General features: G+C 38.2%; 1 protein-coding gene, 1 non-coding gene and 1 pseudogene across 5 annotated transcripts in view; all 3 read right to left on the minus strand.

Moving 5' to 3' along the window:
* NCKAP1 (NCK associated protein 1) overlaps window positions 1-26,177 on the minus strand; it is a 125,763-nt gene that overhangs the window by 23,138 nt on the left and 76,448 nt on the right. For all 4 annotated transcript variants that reach the window (XM_066344858.1, XM_066344860.1, XM_066344859.1 and 1 more), the window contains 9 exons: window positions 25,652-25,710; window positions 19,666-19,811; window positions 16,413-16,545; window positions 12,521-12,640; window positions 11,386-11,525; window positions 10,123-10,254; window positions 7,757-7,975; window positions 7,438-7,568; window positions 7,063-7,160 (listed from right to left, as the gene is read on the minus strand). In XM_066344858.1, the coding sequence (XP_066200955.1) occupies window positions 7,063-7,160; window positions 7,438-7,568; window positions 7,757-7,975; window positions 10,123-10,254; window positions 11,386-11,525; window positions 12,521-12,640; window positions 16,413-16,545; window positions 19,666-19,811; window positions 25,652-25,710 (1,178 nt within the window). The remainder of the gene's footprint in view (window positions 1-7,062; window positions 7,161-7,437; window positions 7,569-7,756; window positions 7,976-10,122; window positions 10,255-11,385; window positions 11,526-12,520; window positions 12,641-16,412; window positions 16,546-19,665; window positions 19,812-25,651; window positions 25,711-26,177) is intronic.
* Window positions 2,226-3,770, minus strand: LOC136378685 (MICOS complex subunit MIC60 pseudogene; annotated as a pseudogene).
* On the minus strand, window positions 4,148-4,223 carry TRNAV-AAC (transfer RNA valine (anticodon AAC)). Its single transcript has one exon. It is a non-coding gene; the product is annotated as a tRNA-Val (tRNA).

Below are 26,177 nucleotides of genomic sequence, written 5' to 3' on the forward strand. Positions count from 1 at the left end.
TAGGTTAGGCTCAAGAAAGTAATTGTATAGGACACGGAAACATGTAAAACAAATAGAATTATCACTGACAAACTGAGTACTTCTGGAGATTTTATCTCAATAAGATAGAATAGTATACAGCACATTGTCTATACGAAACATCATCCTAAGATTTATATGTAATAAAATACAAGAATACTTATGGAAGTATATGCCTCAGTACACAAAAGTTGAGACTACAAAGTCATGAGCAATACCTTCTCCAGTTCTTAATAAGATACCAGTAGTTGAATCCAGGGACATCTGAATTATTTCTTTGGGGTTGTTAAAGAGGGAGCTCTAATAAAATCATTGTAAATGACTGTGCCATTACAAAAGATTCAATTTTTGGACTACCTTTGTTTTGAAGAAAATTAAATGATAAAGTCACAATGCTAGAAATGTAAAGCTTTCATATTTATGGTTGACCATATGAAGCCCCTAAATACACAATATAATTGTATGTTTTTTTAAAAAGTCTTCCTGTAACTAACATTAAATCATTAATAAAAATATAAAAATTTTTATAAAAGTAAAATGAAAAGTCAGGTGAAGTGGCCCTGGCCAGTTGGCTCAGCGGTAGAGCGTCGGCCTGGCATGCAGAAGTCCCGGGTTCGATTCCCGGCCAGGGCACACAGGAGAAGCGCCCATCTGCTTCTCCACCCCTCCCCCTCTCCTTCCTCTCTGTCTCTCTCTTCCCCTCCTGCAGCCAAGGCTCCATTGGAGCAGGGATGGCCGGGGCGCTGGGGATGGCTCCTTGGCCTCTGCCCCAGGCGCTAGAGTGGCTCTGGTCGCGGCAGAGCGACGCCCCGGAGGGGCAGAGCATCGCCCCCTGGTGGGCAGAGCGTCGCCCCCTGGTGGGCGTGCCGGGTGGATCCGGGTCGGGCGCATGCGGGAGTCTGTCTGACTGTCTCTCCCCGTTTCCAGCTTCGGAAAAATACAAAAAAAAAAAAAAAAAAAAGAGGTGAAGTAAGGATAATCAAAATTGTGAAAATCAATAGTTTTAGAGATAAATATGTTTCAGTATCCTAAACAGTCTTGGTTTTGGAGCTTGCTACATTTAATGAGAAACCCAAGCTAATTCACAACCATGTATCTCAAAGATAATGAATCTGAACTCTTATACAAAAAGTTTTGTCTAGGTTCTGGACTCAAGTTTAATATTATCAGAAATTTCAAAAAGATTCCAGCCAAGAAACAATATTCTTACATCATAAAATTCAATAGCATTTTAAAAGTCAACATTATGCAAACTATTATCAAGTCAACTTTAAACTAAATTTTGATAATATCTGAAAAAGAAATCACAATCACTCCAAGATATGAGAAAAATCTTAAAATATAAGCTGCTTCCATTTCTTTTCAAGAATAAAAACTTATCTGATGACATAAATACTTAAGTACACAACTAATAATTAAATTTATAAACGTATTACTAAAACTATGACAAAACCTGAACTCAAAAAGATATGGAAATAATGGATAGTGTCTAACAAGATAAACTTTAAAATGAATGATAATAAAGCAACAATTAGATCTAAAACTAAATTGTATAAAATGTAAGATGTGGAGAGCCATGGTTCAAGGTCATATGTGATAAAAATGAAAACTTATCTGACTGCAAGCTGAAATGTAAATCGTATGGTATAGCTATCAAAAGCATTAATTATGTCTTAAACTGTATTAGTAAGTACAGTGTCCAGAGCAGGTAAGTGACCCTCACAAATTGGATCTCTAACTGAAGTTTATTTTCAGACCAGGACACTATTCACTAGAATGACACTAGTAAGAATTGTATAGAAGATTGAGACTGAATGTGAATATATTTCACATGGGGAAGAAAAAGATAATACACAACAGAAGTTTTTATTTATTGTTTGCTCCAAGGGCAAAATCAATAGTAATAAGGATCACAAACATTATTTTTTGATTGGCTCACAAGTCTGATCAGTAAAACCTGAAAAACAAAAAATGTTACACAAGTTGCAAAGGAAGTACTTAAGAGTTCACTAACATTATAGCAATTGGAAATAATATAAATAAAACAGCTGTTAACATCTAGAACAATATTCATAACCTGTTTCTTTCTCTAGGGCCATTCTGAGACCCTGCAGCAAACCCTTCACCTATTACTGCTGATTTCCTTTAACATGAACTAGGACTTTACGAAACTCTTCCTAGGCCTTATTCTTGCCATATTTGAGTGGTCATATAGTGCTATGTATGCTGTCAAGAATAAAGTTGTCAACTTGCTCTTAACTGAGCTGACAAAGCTATAATTCTTGTTCAGTGAGTTTGTCAAAAAGGTCCTGTTGAAATTCATGTTTCAGTTCCCATTCTTGTACCCTGACAACGTCCTGTAAGTGATCAGTGTGGACAGCAGCCTACTTGAGAAGCTGGGTTTCTCATTTCATTTTCCACGGCATCTTTGACTTCCTCCAGCTTTCTGTCTTGTTCAGCCTGTATCTCACTCCTATGATTTCTCATGCTTTTGCCACTGCAGAGTCAAACACCTACTTTTCTTCCAGCTTTTATTATTCCAAGGCTAATGCAATGTGCTGCTTCTCTGTGACTTTCTCTTCTGCTAGCTCTCAGTTCAGCTGGTCAATGCAATGATGTACATGAACCAGGGAGTTTAGATCATCAGTAAATAGCTTGTGTCAGCTAGGTCATAAACAGTCATCCCTTTCTACCCTGGCAAAACTTCTGGAGTTAATACGGACTAATTCTTGCTTAAAGTTATCTGGGATTGGACCGCCAGCTCATGACACTGAGACACAACCTTAGTTTCACACTGAGATAGTTCAACATTTTGGACCATATTATTCAGATCAACTATCATGCTGTTAAAAGTTTCTCCTCTACAGCAGTTATATGAGATTTGGCCCTAGCAACCACTTCTTTCTCTGCATTTTCAACTGCACTTTTCAACTTCTCTAAATCTTCTGTCTTTGAGAAGGTCATTGGCAACTTCATCTACTGCCTTTCTGCATTCCTTCAACGTACCCTCCACTGTGCACCACTGAGCTGAATTCTTAGCTGCAATCTCAGAATTTTCCAAGGCTGCTTTCAACATGTTGGAGTGGGCAATACAGTCTGGACTGCAGCATTCTGAGCTACAACAGCCTGCTGAGTGATGCGAGCAGTTTGGCTCAAGAGCTTCTTCTAGAGATTCATGCTTAACTTTTCTCGTTGGGCAAGCTGCAACTTCTTCAGGTGAATGCTCCCTTCCAGAAGTTGAGGGTGGCTTGGGTTTTCCTTTACCACCCACTTTGAGGGTGATCAGTTTTTATAGATTATTCGGCCTGAACCACAGCAGCAGGGACCGATGGTGTGTCACCTGCTGCTGTTGAAGCTGGAGTGTTTTCCTTTGGTTTCTGGAGTAGTGAGGCCGTTTATAGACTCTTTCATTACCTCGAATACACTTGGGATTTTTAGTGGACCAGACTGACTGGCTTCTTTGGCAATGGAACATTATGAGGTGAGAAAACAAGAACCACTTCAAAGTTTGTCTGAGTAAGGTATGGGTTTCTCTATACTTTCCCAGAAATGGGAATCCCACTTGGCATACAGGAGAGTGCCACCAATCTCCACCAACAAACAAAAAACCAGCTCCAGCAATTTTGCCAGGAGGCACCAGAACTGCCTGAAGTAAAGTACCTACAGCATGGTTGTAATTGACAGAACATAAACATCCCACAAAGACAACTTAATGGGGCAGTCACACCAGATAACTGATAGGCCCACAACATCTTGGGTGGGTAGATGCACTGCTGGTAATATGCTGAAGCAAGTGAGTCAGAGGGGTGGGTGTGCATGCATGTGCCATAACAAGTGTTGGTTTTTTTTGTCTTTTTCTGAAGTGAGAAGCAGGGAGGCAGAGACAGACTCCGGCATGTGCCCAACCAGGATCCACCCGCATGCCCACCAGGGGGCAATGCTCTGCCCATCTGGAGCATTTGCTCCTTTGCAACCGGAGTCATTCTAGCGCCTGAAGCAGAGGCCATGGAGCCATCCTCAGCGCCCAGGCCAACTTTGCTCCAATGGCGCTTTGGCTGTGGGAAGGGAAGAGAGATAGAAAGGAAGGAGAAGGGGGAGGGTGGAGACGTAGATAGGCGTTTCTCCTGTGTGCCCTGGCCGGGAATCGAACCTGGGACTTCCACATGTTGGGCCAACACTCTACCACTGAGCCAACCAGCCAGGGCCCAAAAGTTTTTAAACATAAAAACTGTGATCTTCTCAAAAAGCAGTATCTGCCTACTGACATAAGAATTACTATTCAGACAGAAACCAACTAGAGATATACAAATAAGAATTACTATTTAGATAGAAACCAAAAAACAAAACCAACAAAAAAACATAGTTCAAAACCAATATAACTAGAGAGAGATAGTAACTGATGAGCCTGTCTCATTCAGAGACCAGATCACTCACCCAGGAAAATGTAGTATATGCTCCTATGTCAAATAAAGGTTGGTGAAAGGATCACTTAGATCCCTTTCATTTCTAAATGTACTAGCATAAGCTCTGGAGCCAGAGAGATTATACAGGTTCAAACTTTAGTGTCACCACCACTTGTTAAGCATGTGAGGTTGGATACGTTACTTAATCTTTCTTAGTCTTATTTTCTTAATTTGTAAAATAGAGAAAATTTCTGTTTCAATGACTTGAAGGAGGTAATAATACATATGTAAAAAGTTTATAGAAAAGTCCTGGAACAAAGTAAAGAGTCAAGAAAGATAGCCGTTTTATTTATGCATCCAACTAATATTTACCAAGCATTTACAATGTGTTGGAAACTAATTTAGCACTAAGGTTTTAAGAGAATTAAAGAAAGGTTTTGCTCCAGTTAGATTGGCATTTAACAAATATATGATATGGAAGGTCACAATTACACATAAAGCTGGATAAAGAGAATAGAAAGTGATGCTTGCTATTTTAATATGTGTGGTCAAGGGAGGATTTTCTGATATGATGACATTTTAATAATGCATGGGTATTATGAGAAGGCAATCTAAGGCATTATCTCCATGAAGAGAATTTGAAGTAACAAAACAAGCAGGCCAGCCAGACTGGAGGAGGAAAGAAGATAAGGGAAAGTGAAAGGTCAGATCCTAGAGGCCTTCCAGTACTGCTAAGGTCATCAGATGCTCTGAACTCTCACAGATATGAATACAGAGATCCAAACAGGCTAATTTTTATCACTACATCACAATACTTGAGCAACCACATCAAATGGCAAAGAAGCACTAAAAACATTTAGAATTCTAGAAGTACCTATTTATTTAGTTGAAATAAAAAATAATTGGCAGAAGTAATTTACTGAGCCATAATTCCTCTATTATCTCATAACTGAAAGGAACACAAGAAAGTAAAATGAAAATGAGAAATCTGTTACCTGAGAACAATAGCACAGAAAAGAAATAATGTATTTACAGGGGAATGAGTCTAATAAATAAGAAAGATATTGCTTTGAAGAACCAAATCCAGCATTACAATGTTTGTATATTTCAAATCATATTAAGTATAAAGTTTATGTATTTTAAAAACACTTTCAGTAGAAAGTATCTAAAAGTTGACTTTTTTTTTTTTTTACAGAGGCAGAGATAGACAGGGACAGACAGACAGGAACGGAGAGAGATGAGAAGCATCAATCATCAGTTTCTCGCTGCGCGTTGCGACTTCTTAGTTGTTCATTGATTGAAAAGTTGACTTCTAAGTAAGGATAGTAAAACATTCTTTTAAAAAAGAACAATGAGAAGGCCCTGGCCGGTTGGCTCAGTGGTAGAGCGTCGGCCTGGCGTGCAGAAGTCCCGGGTTCGATTCCCGGCCAGGGCACACAGGAGAAGCGCCCATCTGCTTCTCCACCCCTCCCCCTCTCCTTCCTCTCTGTCTCTCTCTTCCCCTCCCGCAGCCAAGGCTCCATTGGAGCAGTGATGGCCCGGGCGCTGGGGATGGCTCCTTGGCCTCTGCCTCAGGCGCTAGAGTGGCTCTGGTCACAACAGAGCGACGCCCTGGAGGGGCAGAGCATCGCCCCCTGGTGGGCGTGCCGGGTGGATCCCGGTCAGGCGCATGCGGGAGTCTGTCTGACTGTCTCTCCCCGTTTCTAGCTTCAGAAAAATACAAAAAACAAACAAAAAAAAACAATGAGAGAATAATGACATGAATACCAAAATGATCATTATTCAGTACTTACCATGTCATGCACAATGCCGAGTACTCAAACATTTGACATGTATTAATCAGCACATATAATCCTCTCAAGATAAAAGCTTAGTTTAATCTTTGCCAAAAGTCAAAACTCGTAACTGACTGGACTGAATTTCAGGATAGCCTAACTTGAAAGCTTGAGTTCTTAACCATTGGGTGACACTGCCTCTCCTTTTAGCAACACTGACTCTTGCCATCTATTTATTCACTCAGCAAAAAATTATTTACCTTGCAGGAATTGACTTATCCAATATCTTTGCTCAATTTTCAGTAAATCAGATTTCAAAACAAAGATGCTATTAAAAGACCATGCTAGGCCCTGGCTGGTTGGCTCAGTGGTAGAGCGTCGGCCTGGCGTGCGGAAGTCCTGGGTTCGATTCCTGGCCAGGGCACACCGGAGAGGCGTCCATCTGCTTCTCCACCCCTCCCCCTCTCCTTCCTCTCTGTCTCTCTCTTCCCCTCCCACAGCCAAGGCTCCACTGGAGCAAAAGATGGCCCAGGCGCTGGGAATGGCTCCTTGGCCTCTGCCCCAGGAGCTAGAGTGGCTCTGGTCGCGACAGAGCGATGCCCCTGGTGGGCAGAGCATCGCCCCCTGGTGGGCGTGCTGGGTGGATCCCAGTCGGGCGCATGCGGGAGTCTGTCTGACTGCCTCCCTGTTTCCAGCTTCAGAAAAAAAAAAAAAAAGACCATGCTAGTGCTATAATTTCATTTACAAATGAGGACTTTCATTTTCATATCAGGTTAAAGTAACATTCTAGGCTTGCTGCTCATTTTCTTGAAATGTTTTTTCAGGAATTCATGTTTATAAACTAAGATTAATAAAGACTACATTACCTTAAGTTCAGCAACTTGGGATGAAATATGCCACATAAGGCTTTCACTTAGGAACTTCATACCATATGGGCCTAGCAGTTCTGACAATGACCTCATTTCTGAAAGGAAATGTAATTAATTTTAAACTCTGACAAAGCAAATTCTTTAAGAAAATCACATGAAACTTCTGAAATATTACATTATAGAAGCAAATTATTAATGAAAAAATCTTGAGAAGTCTCTACAGTAAAAAAAGGTAACATTTAAGTGAAAAGGTAAACCTAAGATATAATGTATAATTATGCATATAATTGAATGCAAAGAGTCATAATAGAATCAAAAGCCAAAAGAGTCAAGGTTTCTTCATTCTCTAAAACATGTCACAGTATTAATCACCTGATATGTCAGAATATTCCTCTGCATTAAATGTTAATTCATTTTCTGTAGGTAAGTTCACAAATGCTTTCATTGCAGGGAAATAGGCTATATGGCCGTTGCTCACTTGTCTTAACAAAGTTTCCAAATACCTAAAGAGAAAAGTAAATTTATAACCAGGAGAAACTGTTTAATTCAAAATATAAACATTCTTGCATATAATTTTAAGTTGACTGGTAACATGAATGAGCACTTATCCATAAAAAAAACAACAACTTTCCCAAGTATTTCATTACAAAGAAACTTTACATCACTCCAAATTTCCAAATGTGTTCCTTACCAATTTGTATACAGACTTGTAATGGTTGGCTCTCCATGACTGTCTAAATGTTGTGTTTGTTGAAGAAGAACATTATTAAATACTCTTGTAATATCAATTTGCACATAGTTTTCTATCGACTGAAGTACAGTCATGTATGCTCTTACACTTGTTAGAAGCTCTGATGGCTTTGCAATTTCTTGTGTGGCTTGATTATACATAGTCATTCCAACAATTGACCTGACGCAAAAAAGAAAGTAAGAAAAGAGTTCTGACTTTTTCATTTATATAAATAGGCCGTTCAATCTACTAATATTAAATAAACAATAAAATTAATTTAAAATATAATTCATTACAAGCGATGAAATTACTATCCTTATCGTCTAACAACATAAAAAAAGAATGACCACCTAAAAGCTCCAATGAAATGAGAATGCCAATCATTTAAAAAATTCTAAAGATATCAATAATAAAAATGATTTAAGGATAAAATCCTTTAACATAATACGTTGTCTATAGCAAGTATAATGGACTATTTAGGTCATAGCTTGAACTCATTTGGCACCTGTTATGTGCCAGTATTTTTTTAGGGTGTGTGTGTGTGTGTGTATTTATCCTGTAATTCTTATATTTAATAAGCCCTACTATGTAATTATTACAACTGTTTCACAGATAAAAAAAGAACAAAAGAAAAAACTAAGACTTAGAACTCAAGTAAACTGATCAAGGTCACTTTGTTTGGAACTGATGGGTATAGGGTTTGGAACCACATCTGCCTTAGTGCTGCCTTTCAACAAAATGCACTATAGTCAAAACAAGGCAACAAACACAAAACTTCATTGTTCTTTAATCATTTATAGCATATAAAACAGTAATATGTATTAGATTTGTAAAGTTCTTAAACCTGTATTTGTAAGGACAAATCTTCAAAAACAGACAAACTTCATCATTAGAAACAGTCCAAGATGACCAACTAAAGACAAAAATCTTATCCTTGCTTATAGCCCCTAAGATTATGCTCAAGTGATCAACTAAAACCAACCAACTAATACAAGCTACATGTGGTGACTCTAAAACCCTTTCCCAGGTAAACAAGTTTACAGCCTTGGCTTGATCCTGATCACTAAGGAGACAGATGTTTGATAAAAAGACTACCTACTTCTCTGTGATCAATGGAACAGACTACATATTTACAGAAGGAAAACACAGCAACTATAAACTGAATCCTACCTTCCACCCACCACTCTAACCTCCACCTACTTGAGAATAATTAATCCAGAGGCATAATGTCCCTTTGTTTTAAATACTAGAGCATTCTGAGTTTTACTGTCAGGATGCCTGCCTTACAAAGGACAGCAAAAGATCGTTTTTGTCCAACACCAGACTTTTCTCTAGTTAACTGAAGACTTAACACTCAATTTACTGCCCACTTATAATATTCTCCTATTTTATTCCCTAAATGTTGTAGTTTTCTCACCAACAGTAACTCTAAGCTTTATATAGTTTCATTACTACTCAGTCAGTACTTAACACAATGTTAAGCATGTGGTACAAACACTACTGGTTAATGACTACAAAACTTTGAAAAATCTTTGACAATATAGGGTTTTATCAGTTGCTCTAAGACCTTCAAGACAATCTTGTCAACTCAATCAGTGCTTTCTTTAATAAGTGTGTAACTTTAGCAAAAAGATTAAGAAACATTCATACAGTTGAAAAGGTTTCTGACATACCACATGCAATATCACTTTAAGAAACATTACATATAACTTAAGAAACTCCAGAACTGAATGCCTCAAGAGTCTAGAATTCTATTGGCATAACAGCATACATTTGAATCCAGAAAAGATTAAAGAGTTCATTTAGTCCTGAGGTTTTTGAACATTTAAATGTGGCTCCCGGTAGGATATGTATCCAGCATCACAACTCAGTACACACGTGTACATACATAACTAAAAAGTGTTGTGAAGCAATAGTCATATTTACTATATTCAATGCACTAATTCTTTTTCTACATCTTTTTTTAAATGTTTATTATAGTATTCTACTCGGATTTCATGACCCCACTGCATTGCCACCAGCTGAAATACACTGATTCACTGATTTGCTCAAATTTTCTCATTTTGCTTATAAGGAAGCTAAGGTACCCTGAAATTAACTGGCTTTTCCAGTGTTATAACTAGTTAATAACAAGTATGGGACAAGAATCTGAGTAATTTAAGGAATTCCCAGTTCACTATTCTTTATACCTCCTAGTTCATTATTCTTTGTATTACATCAATTCCATTGATGCTTTTCTTCATGAAATACTGTGTATGTATGAAGAATAAATATAACAAACTCATTAACAGAACAAACCAACAAAAACAGGTTATGTTCTTTCTTACTTAGTAAAGCGGATTTCCAGATGGGAAGTCAAATATTCTCGAGGTGTAAAGGTATGTTCCCAAACTGCCATATTTGGTACATAATTTATAGAGAAACATAACTCAGAAAGTGCAGTGTGCAATTTATCAAGGCTGAAAAATATTAATAAACAGAAAACAAAATGTTCAACACTTCATCATAGCAATACAGAATTAATTTTATATATATACCACATCGTATTTGGGAACAACAGTTACAGAATTCAATTTCTCTCCTAAAGACACAAAGTTCAAAATCTTTAAGGATATCCCTAACACTGAGAATAATTCTCTAGAAATAAGCATCATTTATTTGTTTTTTCCATCAGATAATGAATATGCTGACTTAATATACAATAATGAGCTTATTCCATCCTCATAAAGGCAGTATTTTCCAACTCCTATAGTACTTTGTTGCAGAGGAAGAAAGTGGTCTACAAAAGGGCAAATAGCTTATTTAATATAGGAAGCAGTATACTTTAAACAAAAACGACTCACCCATTATTGCTCACCTATGCCTCCCTCCAAGTAAATAGCCCCAAATGGTACCAGTTATACATGACAGCATGCCAAAATAAAGTCTCAGATAGCTGACTTTAAATAAATTGAAAATAAAAGATATTTTATTAGTGTACTACTAAGTTTTTAGACAGATTCCGGGCCTTCAGTATTCTGTATATAAAGTAAAACAACATTGTGTATTACGTCTATTTTCTTAAAAAACCCAAAACATGTATTTTGAGATGAAATAAGCACTAAACAATTAATTAAATACAGAAAGGTAAAAAATAAATAAATGACTAGGAAATAAAAAAATTTACAGCCCTGGCTCGTTGGCTCAGTGGCTAAAGGATTGGCCCAGTGTGCATATGTCCTGGTTCAATCCCTGGTCAGGTTATACATGAGAAGTGAACATCTGCTTCTCTCCCCCTCTATGAGCCAGTGGCTCAACTGGTTCAAGCATCAGCCCCAGGCACTAAGGATAGCATGGTGGTCTGAGCATAGGCTTTAGGCACTAAGGATAGCTCAGGTGATTCGAGCATTAACCCTAGACAGGGGTTGGTAGGTGGATTCCAGTCGGGGTGCATGAAGGAATCTGTCTATCTCCCCACCTCTCACTTAAAAAAATAAAATAAAAATTTGCAATTACTAGCACTCCCTCAGTATTAATGCCATACAAAAAAAAATGAAAACAAACAAAAAAACCTGTAACAAAAACATACATAATAAAAGTGGATGGCTTACTTGGTCACTACCAGCCTGTTTTTCCTCATGCTCTCAACTCCTGGTTTTTCCCTTTCAGGTTCCCCTTTCTTACCAGTTTGTTTTTTTGACTTCTTATTCACTGCTTGACTAATGGTTTTGGCACAATGCTTGGGCAGCAACTAAATTTAAAAAGAATGAAACTGTGAATTATACTAATTATTTTGAAAAAAACATTAACTATTTAATTAATTCTTAGCTATCCATATGGAAAGCTAGTAGAAAATATCCTGCTAGCACTAAGAACAGAGATATAAATGAAAGTAGGATTTACCGAAGCATTCTAATAAGCTTAGTGAAAATATATTGAAATAGGTAAGTCTTGTATGAAGAAGCACTTCACAGGGGAAGTTATATCTAGATTGCAGTTCAGCCCTGGCTGATTTTCTCAGTGGATAGAGCACTGGCCTGGTGTGATGATGTCCTGGGTTCGATCACTGGTCAAGGCACACGTGAAAAGCGACCATCTGCTTTTACCCCCACCCCCACCCCCACCCCCATCCCCCGCTCTCCTATCTCTCTTCCCCTCTGGCAGCCAGTGGCTCAATGGGTTCAAGAGTCCACCCTGGGCACTAAGGATAGCTCAGCTGGTCCAAGTGTCAGCCCCAGACAGGGACTACCAAGTGGATCCAGGTTGGGGCACATGTGGAAGTCTAGAATCTCCCTTCCTCTCACTAAAAAAAAAAGAAAAAAGAAAAAAAAAGAAAGACTGCAGTTTAAATAATAAGTAAAAACAGACAAAGTAAGCAAAATGAGAAAGAACATTTTACCTGAAGGAAAATGGCCTAAGAATAAAAAAACTTAGGACATAATGCAGTCAGAATCTAGTGAGAATTACTAGGTGATGAAGCATAAATGCAGACAGGACAGAGAAGTTTGAACTATTAGGAAGGGACTTAAATGCCAACCAAGGGGTAGATTTTACACTGTAAGAAATCCTAAAGACAGTGGCAATTTTTAAAAAACCTATTAATGGAGCCTCATACCAATAAGTAATGAGATTTACTGTGAGTCTGAGAATAAGAAAATGGAAAATAAAAAAAATAACTGGCTGACAAATAATTTTCTTGCCTTCAACATAAATTTCTTATCTATAAGGAAACATTTAAATTATTACCTGGTCACTAAGAGTACACTGTTCTGTGCAAATATCAGTGATAAGATTTCGAGCTTGTTTGGCCATTTCATCCAGGAACATATTACATAAGGAAAGACTGCGATCTCCAATATGATGTCGCTATTAAAGCAGAATAACAACAACAATTTAAAAAGTAGTTTGAAATAAAACTTCTTAAATAGACATAGAAAATAAGGTTATAGTCTATTCTACAATAAGGGGTGAGGGTTACAAATTGTTACATACATTATTTTTGTGCTGCTAAAACACATGTAAAAGAATATAAAAATATTTAAATATACAAAATATTGTCCCCAGATCTGTCATAATACCTTATGAAGGGATGGAACAGCCCAAATACAATTAAATAACGTTTTACTTTATTTAAGGAAAAATTTCAAATAACATATAGTAAAAGCTTTGTTTAACCAAATTCTAACTCCTGAAAGATAAAATGTATCTTGCCATGCTTCTTTCTGAAAAAAGAACACTGAACTAGCAATGCTTCAAACTTGTTAGACTAATTTATTTAAAATATAGATCTGATTCACTACTCGCTTCAATGGCTCAGAAATGCTGAGACTGGAAAACAAAATCAGTAAGATTTCTTAGCATGTCACAAGTGTATCTATGATCTGTCTTTTGCCTCTCGCTGCAGTAGTGAGAAGAGACTTCAGGACAACAGCAGAAGCAGAGACTATTTAGCAAACTATAACAATCCAGGCAAAAGATGCTGTGGCTGAAGAGCAGAGGAAGAGGTAGGAGTCTGGATGCATACAAAGGAGAGCCGACGACACAAAATGCTCCAAGGTTGGGGGTGAGGTAAAAGACCAAGAGTTCTATTCTGTATATATTACATTTCACATAGCTAAAAGTAACTAAACTGCAGCAGAATATTAAAATAATCTACAGCTACAGGTAAAGGACTGGGCTGGAGATACAAATTTGGGAGACATCAGCATAGTAAAAATTTTTAACCAATGAGACTGGAAAAGATGAGGGAACTACTATACTGACAGTACAGATAGAGCAATACATTTCTTGTTTTCCATTAGAGCTGGCTGCTATAATCCCAGAATCCTGCTTACCCAGTAGAGTGTAAATTTCAAGTCTAGTTCAAAAGATACTGTCTTTATGCAAATTTAAGTAATCCAGTTCAAAATGAGGCCTCAGCATTAAGAAGTTATTCTGGAGGCTTTTTCTACAACAACACCTCTGATCTAAACAAGCCTGATGGCTAAGCTAAAATTATAAAGCCAGACTGCACCGAGATGGCACAGCAACTTACTCTATCCTCACTCTCAGGTCAATTCGCTCAGTGCTCCTGGAGTGCCTCATGTACATTTCTACCACAGCACAGATCACCAGATCATGGATGTGTCAAGGGCAGAGATTGTGTGTGTCTTTGCATCTTTTTCTCACAGGATTTAACAAGGCAGCTGGGAAATACAGTCTTAAACAAATTAGCTAAATGAAAACCAGAAGAGTGCCACTAATTAGCTGCATGACTATAGGGAGAAAAAATAAACTCAGTTCACCAAAGACTTTCTTTATCTGTAAACTAAGAATAAGTACCAGCAGTACTGCTTTCACTTTGTCATAGCAACCAAATGAAAAAAAGGAGAATGCTGTATAAATCTTATGCTTCTATATAAACACAGTATTATTTACCTGTTGTAATTATTTAATAAGAATTGACTCTTATGCTATTTAGGAACCATACCTTTACCAACTAATTAAGGCAGAAACATTAAAATAAATAAGATAGAAAATGGTTGATATTATAACAATATAAAATACTATAAAAATATGGCAAAGGAGGGACAAATTCTAACAGGAGAAATACTGAAAATTTTTTGGAAAGGTGAAATTTAAGCTGATCACCGAGGTAAGAGTACAACAGATATGGATGCAGTGAGATTAATTTTATGTATGAGGAAAGCCTTTAAGAGGCTAAAAGTATGGTTTGCATATAGTTTGTAGGAAGTGAAAATTATATATAAAAGGAGTGAGAGTAGAGGCCATCAACAGATGAGTGGATTAAAAAATGTGGAATACACATATAATGATTATTCAGCCATAAAAAAAGTTTTGACATGTTCTATAACATGGATGAACCTTAAAATAAGCCAGAAACAAAAGGACAAATATTCTGATTCCACTTATATGAACTACTGAAATAGGCGGATTTATTAACAGAGAGTAGACTAGGGGATACCAAATGTAGGAAGGATGAGAAATTACTGCTCAGTGGTTACAGAGGTTTTACTTAGGGTGATGAAAGTTTTGGAAATAGACAGTGGTGATGATTACACAACACTGTTCAAGTAATTAATGCCCCCACCCCCATTCTCTCTTCCCCTCATGCAGCCATGGCTTGAATGAGCAAGTTGGCCCCAGGCGCTGAAGATGACTCCATGGCCTCGCCTCAGGTGCTAAAATAGCTTGGCTGCTGAGCAATAGAGCAGCGGCCCCAGATGGGCAGCACATCAACCCCAGATGGGGGTTGCTGGGCGGATCACAGTCAGGGCGTATGCAGGAGTCTGTCTCTCTGCCTTGCTGCCTCTCACTTGATTAAAAAAAATAATTAAAATAAAACATTTTAATGTTAGATATATGTGTTTTTTGTTGTTTTAGATTTTAAAGTGAGAGAGAGTTTATTAGTAAAGCAGTGGGTTAAAAACAATAAAAAAGAATGGAGTCAAGATCAAATCATTGAGAATTTAAACACCAGGCTGAGAAATTTTTAGTCTTCAAATGCAATGGAGGACCACTGATGATTCTTTAAGAAGGAAAGAAGCACTCTGGCAGCATTGTATTAGACATATTTAAAGGCAGGAGCACATATGAAGAATACTGAAAATCTGAACTACAATGGTGACAAAAGCAATGGAAACTAGAGGATGAATTCAAGAAATGGTACCACACAAATAAAAATAAGAGGATTTGATGGGTAATATAATGAGAAAGATTACAATGAGGAAAAAATTAATAGCATATCTTAGTAGTATAGAAAGCTTGGGAAAAACTTATTAAATCTAAAAACTCTATAAATCTATTAAAATTAGGTGTTAATATCCTGACAGCTATTAATCCTAAAAGCACTCCCTAATAAACTTCTATAAGCTAATCTCTATTTCAGAGTTTGCTTCCAATGGAATACAATCTGCATCAGATGTTATACCTAATGCTTGAATATAAAAATAAAAATGCTACTGGCATCTGTAAGTTTCTTTTCTATAAGTTCTATAGTTTTAAGTAAAAAGACTTAACACTAAGTTAAATTATAAAGAACTGCATTATTTAATTTTACTATATATTATCACATTTATATATTTGTTCCTTAAAAATTAGAATACCAAGTACATTTTTGATATAGTTGGTATCAAACTACTGATTAGTTCAATTATTCAATATTTCTCTGTGCCTGTTCTCCAGTGAGTATGACTTACAAATACCAGCAAATCTAGATTTTACTTACTATATCTATTGTATTGACAAGTCAGTGAAATTCCTCTTTGATATGTTTATGTTTAGACTATGCATTCAATTTTCAAGTCTTTTCAATAACAGTTTAAGAGTAAAAGTATGGATACAAAATCAATTACTGTATATAACTTTACCGTTAAATCTTGATATCTGACCTACTATTTCCTTTAATAAAGGTAATTTTAAGTGACTTTATGATGTTTTTATAAGTATTTATCCACCCATCCAAATATATATCTATTATATCTATATCAAATACCTATACAAGCAGTCTTCTGCATTGGACATAGATGCATTAGATGGGAAGCTAGGTAATTAAGACTTTGTGAACATTTCGTTGGCTACATGTCTGGTTTAGTTTAATCTGTATACCATATAAATCAGTATACTACTCTAAAATTACCTCTTCTGGACACAATTCATGTGTGCAACTCATAAAATGAGTGCAAAGTAGTGGAAATGCAATTGAGTATCTTGACTGAGAGGGTAACTCCAAACACTGCTGAAACATCTTCTCAAAAGCACGACTATAAAAACTATACAAAAAAAAAACAAATTAAAAATTAGAATAAATTTTTAGTTAAAATTTTTATGATACAGTAATTTATAGTTATTTGATTCAAGTGAATGAAGGTTACTAACTGGTAACATTATTCCCTTAAGAGAAGAGTTATTATTTTTCTAAAGACTATCTCTTATAAACCAGTAATCATTTCAGGGTAATAAAAATATTATTTGTGTAACATTACAAATTAAAAAGAAAACAGAAAATAAACCATATCTATGGCACATGAATATATGACATTCAAATCAAACATCATCAGATTTCAAAAAAGTTAAGGCACTATTAATTGTAAGAAACACCATTATTTTATGTACCACTAAGAAAGAAAAGCAGTCAATAAAACAAAACACCACCAGTTTTAAATTACTTCCAGATTAAAGAGATGTTAAGTGTAAAAAAATATGAGTCAACAAAATATATTACATTTCAGATTAATAAGACAAACAGAAACAATAAAGATATCTTTATTTTGGATATGGCAAATAAAATAAGAATGATAATGAGAAAATAGATAAAAATTAATTAAATGACTGAAAATTATAAACATTACTCAAATTAATTTCATTCCCAAGAAGGGGAAGAGAACTTTCTAATTGTTGTATTCTCCTTTTAAAATAAGAACCTTTCTGTAGCTTAAAAATAAAATATACAAACATACAATGTTTCATGTTCTTTCCAAGGAAGCCTTTGGGACAATAATACACGGTTACAAACAACCTTAAAAATTATTTTAGCCTGACCAGGCAGTGGCGCAGTAGATAGACCGTCAAACTGGGATGCGGAGGACCCAGGTTCGAGACCCCGAGGTCACCAGCTTGAGCACCGGCTCATCTGGTTTGAGCAAAAGCTCACCAGCTTGGACCCAAGGTCGCTGGCTCGAGCAAGGGGTTACTCGGTCTGCTGAAGGCCCGCGGTCAAGGCACATATGAGAAAGCAATCAATGAACAACTAAGATCTCGCAACAAAAAACTGATGATTGATGCTTATCATCTCTCTCCGTTTCTGTCTGTCTGTCCTTGTCTATCTCTCTCTCTGACTCTCTCTGTCTCTGTAACAAACAAACAAAAAAAAACCTTTTAAATTTGGCATGTGATGTATTGTGTCTTATGAGTTACTTTAAGATACCCGAGGCCCTGGCTGGTTAGCTCAGCAGTAGAGCATCAGCCCAGCATATGAAAGTCCTGGGTTCAATTCCTGGTCAGGGCACACAGGAGAGGTGCCCATCTCCTTCTCCACCCTTCTCCATCTCCTTCCTTTCTATCTTCTCTTCCCCTCCTGCAGCCAAGGCTCCACTGGAACACAGTTGGCCCGGGCGCTGAGGATGGCTCCATGGCCTCCGCCTCAGGTGCTAGAATGGCTTCAGCCACAACAAAGCATCACCCCCTGGTGGGCATTCCGGGTGGATCCTGGTCAGGCACATGCGGTTGTCTGACTGCCTCCCTGCTTCTAACTTCAGAAAAATACAAAAAAATAAAATAAGATACCCCTGATGCCTTCCTTCTTTGCCACTCTTAACAAACTGCCAAGATAGTGCAAACTGGGTTATTTTCCAAAATAAAAGCAATAAAAAGCTTTACATCAGGGATCCCCAAACTTTTTACACAGGGGGCCAGTTCACTGTCCCTCTGACTGTTGGAGGGCCGGACTATAAAAAAAACTATGGGCCCTGGCCGGTTGGCTCAGCGGTAGAGCGTCGGCCTAGCGTGCAGAGGACCCGGGTTCGATTCCCGGCCAGGGCACATAGGAGAAGCGCCCATTTGCTTCTCCACCCCTCCGCCGCGCTTTCCTCTCTGTCTCTCTCTTCCCCTCCCGCAGCCAAGGCTCCATTGGAGCAAAGATGGCCTGGGCGCTGGGCATGGCTCTGTGGCCTCTGCCTCAGGCGCTAGAGTGGCTCTGGTCGCAATATGGCGACGCCCAGGATGGGCAGAGCATCGCCCCCTGGGGGGCAGAGCACCGCCCCTGGTGGGCGTGCCGGGTGGATCCCGGTCGGGCGCATGCGGGAGTCTGTCTGACTGTCTCTCCCTGTTTCCAGCTTCAGAAAAATGAAAAAAATAAAAATAAATAAAAAAAATAAAAAAAAAACTATGAACAAATCCCTATGCACACCGCACATATTTTAAAGTAAAAAAACACATACAATATTTAAAATAAAGAACAAGTAAATTTAAATCAACAAACTGACCAGTATTTCAAAGGGAACTATGCTCCTCTCACTGACCACCAATGAAAGAGGTGCCCCTTCCAGAAATGTGGTGGGGGCCAGATAAATGGCCTCAGGGGGCCAAATGCAGCCCGCGGGCCGTAGTTTGGGGACCCCTGCTTTATATAATAACAGCTATACAATACATAGGAACTACTATCATTATCCACTGAGATTTTAGCACCTTAGAAAAAAAGGGACTCACTAGGTTATTCCAATCAGCTTTTCTAAAGGAAAAAAGGCTAAGAAATAGAACCAGAGTTGATATTGTATCCTGGCCTGACAATCAGGTTCATATATCCATTCAAACATTTAATAAATACCTGCTATGTTAGACACCAAGGAAATAAAACATAACCATCTTTCAAGGACCATACAATGAGAAAAAAGGGGGCAAAAACTTATACATTACTAAATATAACTAAAGAGGCTATGAGAGAAGCCAAGGAGATTGGAAAACAATGGAGGGAACAGTCACCACATCATTGTAGTTTTAATGTCTAATTTAATACTAGAGAGTGAAAGTTGGTATTTCCCCCCTAACACTTGCCCTATTTAACCCTAATCTACAACTTTTTAGCTTAATCGAATGATGCAAAACAGAGGGCCATAAGTCAATCTGAAGTGACTATTTTTACCTCCTCAAAAAAAGTGTAAAATAGAAATTCACACCAGAAAGAGCTGCTCTTCATAAAGAATTAAAATAAATATAAAATCCCAACTTGATAAACTTATTTTTGGTAGCAAGTTGTCCACTATTCCATTTACTCTTAAGACTTTATTATTAATAAACCATCTTAAGGACTGCATTAATATTAAAAATTAAATCAGGAAAGATATCTTTGAATACTAAAAATCTCAAATTTGAATTTAAAGGTAATTACAACATACCAAAATATGGAGAGATCTGATGTTTCCACCAACATTTCCACCAAGGAATCCACCATTTTTGTATGAAAAATTATTGTATTCATCATCTTTCCAAGTTCTCTGTGATCTGCAAGGCTAAGTGAAGCCTTTGAGACACTAGTATATGCCTGTAAAATACAGCAAAAAAAATGTAAGTAGTTTTAAGTATAGACCAATGAATTTAGCCTCATCATTCTACAGGGAAAAAAGAAAAACACCCACAACTGAAAAATACTGAGTTTACTGTGACACTGTTATCAGTAACATTACCTTAAAAAAGTTCTCCACAGTGACCCCAAAGTTAAAATTTCTATCAAAATTTGTGTGTGCGTGTGTGTGTGTGTGTGTGTGTGTGTGAGAGAGAGAGAGAGAGAGAGAGAGAGAGACACACACACACACACACACACACACACACACACAGAGGGACAGTCAGGAGGGAGAGAGATGAGAAGCATCAATTCTTAATTGTGGCACCTTAGTTGTTCACTGATTTTCTCATGTGCCTTGATTGGGGGGGGCGCTACAGCAGAGCGAGTGACCCTTTGCTCAAGCCAGCGACCTTGGGCTTAAGCTGGTGAGCCTTGCTAAAACCAGATGAGCCTGTGCTCAAGCTAGCGACCTCAGGGTTTCAAACCTGGGTCCTCCGTGTCCCAGTGCTCTATCCACCGCACCACCTCCTGGACAGGCTGTTTTTGTTTTGTTTTTATTGATTTTAGAGAGAGGAGAGGGGAGAGAAAGAAAGACAGAAACATCAATCTGTTTCTGTATGTGCCCTGACCCGGGATTAACTGGCCACCTCTGCATATTAGGACAATACTCCAACCAACCAAGCTATCCAGCCAGGGCTCAAGAATTTATTTAAATAAATAAACTGAAGTACTACTGCCCATAAAACAGAATCTAACATATGGGTAATTAATCCTGAACCCCAAAGGAACAGAAGTTACAATATCAAAAGTGTAAAATAATGAACTGTACAGTAAACTCACCAAAAAAAAATTTCAAGCTTATTTGAGAGAAAACATACATAGGAAACAATAAAATGAAATAAGTATTGAACGTTGATTCAGCAAGGTTTTATAATATACTGAATCATTAAAAAAATGGATAGTAAAAGGCCCTGGCCAGCTGGCTCAGTGGTAGAGCGTCAGCCCGGCATATGGAAGTTCTGGGCTCAATTCCCACCCAGGGCACACAGGAGAAGCACCCATCTGTTTCCCCACCCTTCCCCCTCTCCTTTCTCTCCATCTCTCTCTTCCCGTCCTGCTGCCAAAGCTCCATTGGAGCAAAGTTGACCCAGGCACTGAGATGGTACTATGGCCTCCACCTCAGGCGCTAGAATGGCTCCAGTTGCAATGAAGCAACAGCCCAGATGGGCAGAGCAACGCCCCTGGGTGGGCATTTCGTGTGGATCCTGGTCGGGTGCTTGCAGGGGTCTGTCTCTGCCTCCTTGCTTCTCACTTCAGAGGAAAAAAAAATGGATAGTAAAATATACTGTAATTATTGATAGAGTCTAGAAAAGTACTGAAGACAGTAAAATTTAGTGTACATTGGCAAAAAAGATGATAGGATTTTTTCCCTTCTTTCCAAGTGAGAGGAGGGGAAAAGGAGAAACAAACTCCGATATGCACCCCAACCGGGATCCATCTGGCAACCCCATCTGGGGTTGATGCTTTACTCATCTGTGGCCATGCTCACAATCGAGCTGCTTTTCGCACCTGAGGCAGAGGCTGCATGGAGCCATCCATCCTCAGTACCCGGGCCGATGTGCTCGAACCAATCGAGTCATGGCTGTGGGAGAGGAAGAGAGAAAGAGAGAAAGAGAGGAAGAGAGGAAGAAGGAAGAAAGAAGAAAGAAGAAAGAAGAAAAAAGAAAGGGGGAAGGGGAGAGAAGCAGATGGTCACTTCTCCTGTGTGCACTGACCTGGAATCAAACCCGGGACATCCACATGCCAAGCCAAAGCTTTACCACTGAGCCAACCAGCCAGAGAAAGATGTTTGATTTAACCAATGCCATCAGGATAGCTTGTAGGGAAAGATATTCCACTACAAGAATACCAACTCACAGAGCAGAATCCTGTCCAGGGATAGTGGGTATTCCCAGAAGGGCAGAGAACAAGAAATAGGATGGGTACACACAGAATAAATACTGTTCACTACGGCTAGTTTGAGTGCAAAGAAAAGAAGGGAAATAGTGAAAGAGATTCAACTAGATTATGCAGACCCCTATATACCACATTAAAGATTTTAAATTTTCGGTGGTGAACCGCTAAAGGTTTTGTGTGATGACCAATTGTTTTAGAAAGATTGTTTTAGAATGGAGAAAATAGGGAAGAGTGAACAGAAATGAACAGTAGACAGATGTTAGGAGGTAGTAGCGGCAATACTCCAGACAAGATTATGACAACTGATCTAGAGTGGTGGTCCTTTACAACAGGTCTGAAAATTACTATAGTGTGCAATAGAAAAATTAAGGATGATGGTCAGGGTTCTCACTTTTGGGAGACAATCCTTCATGGATCTCATGTATACCTACTCATCTTGCAGGGTATGACAGATTGTAAAGCCGAGACAGACTACTCAATATTCATTACTCAGGCCATTTCTCAGAGTTGGACTTGTAGCTACCAGACTGAGAAATGAGGTACAATAAAGGGGTCTTCAAACTCAGTGTTCCTTAACTGAAACACAAACCCACTGTATACCTAGCATTCATCTAGGTCCTTTTGTACCACCCCCATGAAACACAGAAGCAAGTGAAATATTAAGTCTTCTGTCCCTGATCCAGGAACCCCATGTTCTCTGCCAGTGTCCATGAAACAGTACCACTAAATTTACATATACACAAAGATTTCAGGTCTCAATTTTAAAAAGCCCTCAAAAACTATTTATTTAAGAGTTACATATTTCTGCATTTCAGAAAAATCAAGCTTTTGGCAACAAATCAGAAAATAATAAACTATGCCTGTGAGCCCACTGCCTTTTTATTAATAAAGTTTTATTGGAACACATTTGTCATTATTTATAGGTACTCACACACTACAATGGCAGAAATGGGTATTAGTGACAACAACTGTATGGCCCAGAAGCTTAAAGTTTATATCAATTGGTTCTAGACTATAAATATTTTGTCTAAAAAGATTTTGGGCTTTCACTTCAGAATGAAATATATGAGTCAGGATAATCAAAAGAGATATTAGAATTTAAATATTTGGACATTATAAAATTACAGTATTTGATTCAGAAACACATTTTACATTGGCATAAGTTAGCACTGTTATTTATCCAACTTTAACAAATACAAAATGTTTCTTCTATATACAACTCAACAGTAAGAGAAAAAAAAATTTTTAAAGACGGGCAAATGATCTGAATAGACAATTTTCCAAAGAAGACATACAGATAGCTGACAGATGCATAAAAGGATGCTCAACGTTACTAATTGCCATGGAAATAAAATCAGAACCACAATGAGTTCATCCCCTCACACCTGTTAGAATGGCTATTATAAAAAACCACAAGAGATAAGACTTGGATGGATTTGGAGAAAAAACCTCTTGTTCATTACTGGTGGGAATGTAAATGGGTACAGTCACCATGAAAAACAGTAATGGAAGCTCCTCAAAAACCTTAAAAACAGAAGTATCATATGATACAGCAATTCCTCTTCTAGGTATTTACCCTAAGAAAATGAAAATATTAACTTAAAAGATATCTGCACCATGATGTTCACTGCAGCATCACTTACAATAGCCAAGACATGGAAACAACCTAAGTGTCCACAGATGGATGAATGGATAAAGAAGTGTGTGTGTGTGAGTGTAGGTATATACATACACATATGCACACACAGTATATATGTGTATATTCATACATATACATACACTGAAATATTATTTAGCCACAAAAAGGAAATTCTGTCCTTTGCAACAACATGGATGGGCCTTGAATGAATGACTGTGAAATAAGTGAGACAAAAAAAAAGACTAAGCCCTGGCCGGTTGGCTCAGTGGGAGAGCATCGGCCTGGCGTGCAGAAGTCCCGGGTTCGATTCCCGGCCAGGGCACACAGGAGAAGCGCCCATCTGCTTCTCCACCCCTCCCCCTCTCCTTCCTCTCTGTCTCTCCCTTCCCCTCCCGCAGCGAGGCTCCATTGGAGCAAAGATGGCCCGGGCGCTAGGGATGGCTCCTTGGCCTCTGCCCCAGGCGCTAGAGTGGCTCTAGTCGTGACAGAGCGACGCCCCGGAGGGGCAGAGCATCGCCCCCTGGTAGGCAGATCGTAGCCCCCTGGTGGGCGTGCCGGGTAGATCCCGGTTGGGCGCATGCGGGAGTCAGTCTGTCTGTTACTCCCCGTTTCCAGCTTCAGAAAAATACAAAAAAAAAAGACTATATGACCTCACCTATATGTGAAATTTTTAAAAATAACAAAACGAAACCAAAAACAAGTAAACTCACAAAGACAACATATTAGTAGTTGCCAGAGGCAGGGGAGTTGGGATTGGGTGAAATGAGTAAATGTGGTCAAAAGGTACAAACTTCCAGTTTAGTAAGTCCTCGGGGTATAATGTACAATATGAAAACCACAGTTAATAATAGTGTATAGCAGGCCCCTCTGATATACACTATCACTTTCTGTAGTTTCAGTTACTTATGGTCAACCACGGTCTGAAAATATTAAACAGAGAATTCTAAAATTACACAATTCATAAGTTTTAACTTGTAACCATTCTGAGTAGCATGATGAATTCTGGTACCATCCCACCTGGGATGTGAATCATCGCTCTGTCTAGCGTATTCCCACTGCATAAAACACTACCCTACCGTTAAGTCATTCAGTGGCCTTCCAGTAATCATATCAACTGTGCAGTACACCACAGTGCTTTGTGTTCAAGCAACCCTGATTAGTAACCTAATGCCACATCACAATGCCTCGTTATTCACCTTACTTCATCTCATAACACAGATAATGGATCATCTCTCATCATCACAAGGGTGAGCATAGAGTATTCTGAGATACCATACTCACATAACATTTATTATAGTATATTGTTATAACTGTCATATTTTATAATTATCATTGTTAATCTCTTATTGCATCTAGTTTTACAAATTAAACTTTATCATAGCTTTGTATGTATAGAAAAACACATGGTACCTATATGGTATGGTGCTATGCAGTATCAAGCATCCACTGGGAGTCTTGGAACATATTCCCTTCAAGTAGGAGGAGAACTACTTACTATACTATATATTTGAACACTGCTAAGAGAGAGGTTCTTAAAAGTTCTCTAAAAATGGGAAGGAAAGTTCTCACCCAAACAAAATAAAGTTATAACTATGTGTGGTGATGGACATTAACTAGACATATTGTGATCATTTCCCAATATATACATATATTGAATCATGTAAAACTGAAACCAATATAATGTTATGTCAAGTATATCACAATAAAAAAATTTCCTCTATGAGGTAAAGACTATGGTTAGTTACACACAAAAAAAATCTTTTCAAGGACCCTAGCCGGTGGGCTCAGCAGTAAAGTGTCAGCCCAGCGTGTGAAAGTCCCAGGTTCGATTCCTGGTCAGGGCACACAGGAGAAGGGCCCATCTGCTTCCCCACCCTTCCCTCTATCCTTCCTCTCTCTCTCTCTCTCTTCCCCTCTCACAGCCTAGGTTCCAATAAAGCTAAGTTGGCCCAGGCACTGAGGACGGCTCCATGGCTTCCACCTCAGGTGCTAGAATGGATCCAGCCACAATGCCCCAGATGAGTAGAGCATCGCCCCCTAGTGGGCATGCTGGGTTGATCCCGGCCAGGCATATGCAGGAGTCTGTCTGCCTCCCTGCTTCTCACTTCAGAAAAAATACAAAAAAAAAATATTTTCAATAGGTATAAAAACAATGAATATTTTTTCATGTTAACTGAGGTATTCAGTAACAGAATGGCAATGAAAATTATTAAATTATTCTTACCTGTAATCTAAACCAATCTAATCTCATCCCTCTGAAGTCAAACACTTCTGAATCTTCAACTATAATAAAAGAAAGTAAGTTTAAAAAGCAAATTAATATTTTCAAAAATTTATAGTCACATTTCAAATTTTAAGAACTAAAGCAATTCCACTTCTGGGTATACATACAAAATAATTAAAAGCAGGGTCTTGAGGAGATATTATTGTACACCCATGTTCACAGCAGTATTATTATTCACCATAGCCAAAAGGTGGAAAGTAACCCTATAGACCAGGGGTCCCCAAACTTTTTACACAGGGGGCCAGTTCACTGTCCCTCAGACCGTTGGAGGGCCGGACTATAAAAAAAACTATGAACAAATCCCTATGCACACTGCACATATCTTATTTTAAAGTAAAAAAACAAAACGGGAACAAATACAATATTGAAAATAAAGAATAAGTAAATTTAAATCAACAAACTGACTAGTATTTCAATGGGAACTATGCTCCTCTCACTGACCACCAATGAAAGAGGTGCCTCTTCT

Source organism: Saccopteryx leptura, chromosome 7 (assembly GCF_036850995.1).
Source record: "Saccopteryx leptura isolate mSacLep1 chromosome 7, mSacLep1_pri_phased_curated, whole genome shotgun sequence".
Classification (NCBI taxonomy): domain Eukaryota; kingdom Metazoa; phylum Chordata; class Mammalia; order Chiroptera; family Emballonuridae; genus Saccopteryx; species Saccopteryx leptura.